This window comes from Channa argus, chromosome 13 (assembly GCF_033026475.1).
Source record: "Channa argus isolate prfri chromosome 13, Channa argus male v1.0, whole genome shotgun sequence".
NCBI lineage: Eukaryota > Metazoa > Chordata > Actinopteri > Anabantiformes > Channidae > Channa > Channa argus.
Window position 1 is genome coordinate 9,424,450 of NC_090209.1, and position 6,772 is coordinate 9,431,221.

General features: G+C 43.4%; 1 protein-coding gene across 4 annotated transcripts in view; it reads left to right on the top strand.

The window, feature by feature from the left end:
• Positions 1-3,035: 3,035 nt before the first annotated feature.
• Positions 3,036-6,772, top strand: part of fgd (faciogenital dysplasia) — a 46,646-nt gene continuing 42,909 nt past the window's right edge. For all 4 annotated transcript variants that reach the window (XM_067527287.1, XM_067527288.1, XM_067527289.1 and 1 more), the window contains exon 1: positions 3,036-3,318. In XM_067527287.1, coding sequence (XP_067383388.1) covers positions 3,297-3,318 — 22 coding nt within the window. In that variant the 5' untranslated portion in view covers positions 3,036-3,296. The remainder of the gene's footprint in view (positions 3,319-6,772) is intronic.

Consider the following 6,772-nt stretch of genomic DNA (forward strand, 5'->3'; position numbering starts at 1 on the left):
GGTAAGTGTCATCCTAAGAGATGATCCCTGTCTAGTGTTAGAGACTTTATAATGTGGCAAGTAAGATTTGACAGAGATTTCCTGAGAGGTGCTGTTCTATGCAAACATGGTGTTTCATCCAATTTCAGCTTTAAAAGTTAAAGCGACATACATTTAGAACTTTCTGAAGATAGATCAACAAAAGTGTTCTTAAGGAGTTTTACTTGGTCAGTAAATAATTGCACTTTCATAAAGTTTACAGAGAGACAAGTTTTTCAAAAGGACATTCTAGATCAAATCAGAGGAGGCAGATAAAATATACCTTAACTTTTAGTCCCTGATGTGGGTCACCCTACACAAATAATGGACCCTACATTTCAACTGCCCCGTTCAATGAGTATATAGGTAGTGAACTTAGAATTAGGTCACAAAACACTTAAAATAGCATTTCAGTTACAGCTAATAGAAAACTTTTGATACAAGAAATCAACTACATAAGTTATTACTTCACCCATAAACTGTTACAGTTTGGTACAGTAGGAACTTTTGCTGTCATTTATCATAGGACACATTATATTAATTAGAATGTAAGAGTATTAATCACAACCTCAAAGAAAAGGTTAGCTCACTGACAACCAGTAACATCACTGTAACAACAGGAGGGCTTTTGTTGGTGCTCGTCTCCTCTTATATCCTCCCCAGCCAGAACTTTACTGGCAGAGGAAATATGGGTCAGTGGGATTCATTCCATTGCATCAGTCCCGCTCTATTAATATGCAGGTGCTGTTATTATACTGTGAATCAGGGGGTTCTCACAGCAGAGCAGCTGTTTCATATCAGCGGATGCACTATTAAAAGTTACCACTTGGGGTCACTGTGTTACAGTTGTTGACATCCTTGTGAGTCCCAGAAACTTTCTTGAAGGCTCAACATTAACCTTGAAAGAGAGACCGTGTGTGTGTGTTTGCACTTACAAAGAGCCTTCTTTATGTGATTCATCCTGCACAGTCATGTGATAAATCTGTGTGGAGCCTAAAGGAGCCACAATCAGCTGGCCTGGATAAGCAACACCAATCATCCCAAACATCCTGGGGTCTCACATGGATTTGCTTCGAATACACAGGTTTCTGAGGAGCTCTGCTGAAGTAGAAATAATACCACTGAGTATGTTAACATATTTATGACCTGTGGAGTGTGAGCTTCGCCTCATGATGCATTAAAACATTCCTTTGTCCTGAACTGGACATGGGGTGTGAGTGTCCTCCTTACTGTGACTCATAGATTTCTCCGAATTATCTCTAGTAACTGTTGGTGTGGTCTCAGACTGGCAGTTACCACAGTATCGATTGTGTCAAGAAACCAATTAAACGTTGATTCACTCTATATTGGGCTTCAATTTGCACCTGAAAAAGAATGAACAAAAAAAGACTGGCACCCCAGTCTGGAGTGTGATTACTCATATAATTGGAGAAGGATGGTTCGAGAAAAGTGTAATAAGCTCTGGGTAGCTCATCTCACACTAAACTGTGTCAACGTTCACACCTATTTTTCTGTGTGGCTGCTCATCTGCCACTCAATCTTCTTCCTTTGTTAATCCTAATTGTCTGTTTTTGGTACAGCTGCCCGTCTCTCACCTTTCCCTCTTTCCCTTAAACTGCCCCCTCTCTCTTCTTTCTACCCCTGCCCCCTCTGTGTATGCTGTTATTCACTCTTCTCTATACTAGTGAGTGGAGGAGCCCCAGGGAGGCCGAGGAGAGGATGTTTCCCTGGGGGGCTGTTTGGTGTTTTCCAAACGGGCTGAGGGGCCTATACACGTGTAGACTGTAACAAGGGCACCAGTCCTCTGGCCTATTTAAAACATGGGTTCACTCATCCACAAGACACTTGGCCTTTCAGTCTCTGCAATGAAATGTTTTTGTTTTTAAGATTTATATTCCAAAGTCTAAAACAAGGATGGAAAGAAGTAAAGTAAATTAAAATATTCTAGTATTTGCTTGGGGCTCCAGAATATATGTGTACACAAAGCTTGATGGAGAAGAGTAGTGGCCGTCTGCCTGGCAAGCAGCCAGACAAAGAAGTTTTTCATTAGAGAGCCTGCTGCTATCTGTGTTGATCCGGGGCAGATGAAAAGCATGCAGCTACAGTACTGACCACAAAAGGGGTTAATGAGGCGTAGCTGAGTGGACACAGGTTTAAAAAAAGGAGGGAGGTTGGTGATCTCAGAGAGGGGTCACAAAGTCATGCTTCTGAAGACTGACTGAAATCTTCAGTACTGGTTAACATGTTAATTATGCATGAAGAAAACACAAGCAGTGGTTCCATACGCATGTGGAAGTCATGAGCTATGGTGAATCGATTTTTTTGTGTAAAAAAGTAACCACTATCTACAGATGTCTGATCTGAAATGTAGTCAAGAAGATGTAGCCCTATGAAGTAGCAGCATAACATAAAAATACTCTAAGTGCAGCCTGGAAGCTAATGTTTATTTAGTGAAGTGATCAGGAGACAAACAACAGATTTGCAGTTTGTGACTATAACAGCCTAAAAGTTGTTTTCTCCTTCCGTGTTCCTCACAGAGGCAGCTGACAGCATCCGTTAAACAGGCTGGAAACTCAAGATAATCGATTCAAAAGATCAGTGGAAAGCCTGGGCAGTGACATGGAAATGTAATGCCAGTTAGTGTTCAAGACTCTCTCTCCCCCACCACACACTAATAGGCAGCTGTGGAGTTTTCAGAGCAGAGCTATCTCTTGAAATAGGGTCATGTAAGAAGATGAAACCAAAGTGACAACCCCTGCCATGCCTCCGTGCTCTGTCACACAAATCTACAGTTTGCATAACTAGGAAATAGTGGATTTAAAGGAAACACAATATGCTAAGGAGGCTATGGCCTGCGGAAGCTAAATGACAAAGTTAACCTGGTTATTGTTTTCTCCCTAAAGCTAATCTTCCATTCCTTGCATTCACACTCAATGAATGGGGTTGTGGTGCTCGCGCCTTGCACGAGCGAGAACGCGCATTTTCTTTTTCTTTTCTGGCCGCACAGAGGAGAGACTTCTGTTTCTGGAGAGGGAGGGAAGGACTTACACGGAGGACCACACTGCTCTTATTCTGCACGCAAATGACCTGGCTACAATCTGTCGCCTCCGTTAAGAAAGTGTCATCGGTGTGTGGCTAGGTTTTTCGGGCGAACAGGAAAAAGGGGGGCTCTGAAGTGGAGCCGCTCCTCCGAGTTTAGTCTACCGAACTGTGGTGCCAGACCCTCTGAGCAAGGGACGGGTTCGGCAGAGAAAGACTGGATAAGAAGTTTGTGCAAGATGCAGGGGGTTTCTGCTACTGGTAAGTAAATCACCCCGAGAAAGAACAGCAGCTTTGAAAAAAAGTCTCTGCGGCTTTCGTTAGGTTGTTTCCAAATGACCACAGCTTGTATTGCGCACAGGGTTTGAATTCCGAAATACTTTTGCCAGCTGTCAACGAGGCAGCTGCAGGCCTGCATCAAGTTCACAACAACGCTGAGTTGTTTTGCTCGTCGGGCTGCTTCACAGACAGTCTGAGAGCAGCATTAATAGTGTGTTGGGAAGCAGCTGAAGCTGAAGCTGACACGGCAAGAATTGGAGCAAAGCGGTGCCAAACCCAGAGAGAAGGAGGTCTGACGCAGCCCCACCACATACACAGAGTTATCTGTGTGCTAGGTATATGACTGGAAATCAAGTAGTACCCACAGTGGTGGTGGTAGCTCTGATTATACTTAAAACTGACTCATTCATCCGCCTCCTTATTGTAATTTGTGTGTCACGTTGTTAATGCGCGCGCGTGTGTGTGTGTGTGTGAGTGTGTGAGAGAGTGATACAGAACTCATGAGAGGCTTGAGATGTGTTGAAAGTGTCTGTGAGCCTGTTCATCCGTCAGGGAGGAACGTAGGAGGTGTGCGAGTGTGTGTCTGTGCTTTTTCTCTGTAGATTTGTTTGATCGTGATATAAACCTCCGAATTTCTTTTCTCCTTCAATGGCAAAGGCAGACATGAACTATGATCTCTGGGCATGGTGATGAATGAAAGGTTGATATAGAAAGAAAGAAAAACAAAAAGTGCTTCTATTTTTTGTTATTCTTCCAAACATGTCTTTTCATTATTCACTGTGTCCAGACTGTTGTTTATGTCCCATGTGTTGTATTTGGTCTTGGGAGGAGAGGTCTGGGGCATTTGGCTTAATATCCCTATCAGTTAACTACAGTACATTACTGTGAGAACCAAACTCCGTAGAAAATTTAGTTAAATCTCCAGATTTTTCACAGAGGCCACAGTATAAAGTGCTACGGAGACAAAGAGGGGGGAGGGTATCAGAGAATGATAGAGATGAAGTGCTGATGGGACGATATCACACTGCAGCAGAGGTGAGCTATGCAGAGAGAAAAAGAATGTGTTTTTGTTGTGAGACTCAGGGGAGGAATCGATCTGCTGTCCATCTGGCTGACTTCCTTTTTTCGGCTGTCCAGCAGTGTATTGTTTCTCTCCCACACACATATTCATTCCCAAGGCCTCACTCTCTTTCTTTTTTTTTTCAGTTCCCTCCTCTCCCACACTGTCCTAGATCAATCTCTGCCCCCTCTTCTCTCTGCCTCCCTTAAACCCCCTCCCTAACACACACTTGTGTATACACACACACACAAACACACAAACAGCTCTATTGCTCACTACAACCGCCATCAGATGAAATATAACTCTTTCTTTTTTCTTTTCTGAAGTTCCCTCAAGTTCCCTATTCCTTCCACATGGGAACTCAAGCAGCCTGTGGACTCGCTAATGCTTATTTTATGTTTATGATGAGAGGGTCAAAAGGGTTGTAGGCTGCTCACGTCAAATCATTGTGGATAATATGAAAATAAACCACAAGCAAATAAACTGGAGTGGGGGTGGGGGATATGGGGGAATAGCATGCCTCTCAGTTTGAATTCCACCTCAATCCTCAGACTTGTTTCCTATTTCATAAAGTTTTCTAACAGCCTTTACTCTCAGTCTTTACGCTCTGTATGCTAAGTGGGTGAATGTGTCTTCTCCACAGGATGCAGAACAATGGTGGTCCACATGTGGCTGCTAGATTCTCCTGCATGAACGTCCTGACTGGCTCTTTAGGTTATTTATTATTAACTAAAGCTAGTGGGCCTGTCTGTGTTTAACCGGGCCAATGTAAACATCTCCTGTCAGTGGTGGATAAACACAGAGCATTAGAGAGGAGCATTGCCAGAATATTATCTGCCCTGCTCCCCTTGTTCCCACTCTGTTGTTGCTCTTGCTCTCACTGTCAAAGACTTGGTTGTCTTGCTGTAAGACACGATTGAGCCATTTGTCAGATTACTTGTGAAATCATAAGGACAGGGTCACCACAGTCATAAAAATAACACAGACCCCACCATACGATGTCAGTATTACATTAGCCAGTGATATACATTAGGTGTTTAGTAAAGTCTATTAAAGCTCATCTGTTGGGAGCAGGGTATGATGGGAGAAAAGTACATTCTCTTTGTTGTTCTATGCCGGACAGCTGGAAGCATTTTCTTTTCATAACAACAAGGTTACAATTGTATGCACCTGAAATACCTGTATAGAGGCAAAAGATTAGATATTTATTAAACACTTCTTAGTGTTTCTTAGCTTGGTGGCGAAGTGGTAGATCATTGGGTTGGGATGCAGAAGGCCGTAGGCTTGAATCCTACCCCACAAGGTGTGGCCCCGCCCTGCCACGAAGGGCGGCCTTGTTTCCGAGCCCGGATAAAATGGGAGGGTTGCGGCAGCAAGGGCATCGGCATGAAAACTCATGCCAAATGGCGTTGCGACCCTCTGAAAGGGACAAGCCGAAAGCCGTTGACTTCTAGTCCAAAAGCAAAACCCACCTCATCTTGAAAACACACTATTTTTGAACCGTTACGTATCCTAAAGTAGACAGTTGCTGACAAGTGGTTAAATGAGACTGCAGAGATTGTGTTACTGTGCAACTTGGTGTATTCCTGTAAGCGCTGATCACTAACGTCCCATGCATTTGTCTACTCACTCACATCCCATCACTCATTCAGTTTAAGTTTATGAAAGAGGGAGAGCAAGTATCAGTTTCAGGGCTTTTCAGCAGCTTCAGGCTCCTTCCCATTCTGCCTCAGTGTCACACTGATTTTCCTAATGGTGGTCATATGTGCGTCTTGCTGTTGCTAGGTCTGCAGCTAAGATGTTTGTGTGTGCATGTGTGGAAAAGGGGGCCTGTGATGTGATTGACCTTTTTTTGGCCAACCTATTTTAAGCCACTTTGTTCTGCCCTGTGCAGCAGTTGTTGAAGCACCGTTTAGCTATAACGAAGGATTCAAAGCACTGAAACAGAACGGGGTAGGATTAGAAACTGGTTTGTGTTGATGTACGGTTTTCTATAGCCACAGCGAATACCTTGTGGCATTACTCTCCCGTTTAACAGGTTCTTTAGGATTCGCTGGCACGCTGCTTTTAGAGGTGTGATTTGAGTTGTCATAAAACCGTTGTTAGGTAAAAATGCAATCATACAGCACTTTTTATTGCCCACTATTGTTGAAAAAGTATAATGTAACAACATTTCACCACGCCCAGCTGTTCTGTCCAGCCAAACTGTGGTACCCAACCCTTTTGACTTGTGACGCCTAGATATGAGTAAAGTCTTTCAAGTATGAACATGGGTTATGAGTATCTATGAGAAATTAATAGTGTTAAGTAGCAAAACATTTTTGTAGGCCAGCCCGGAAGTCAGCATCTCGCTGGTTCCCTTGACAATAAGTCAAT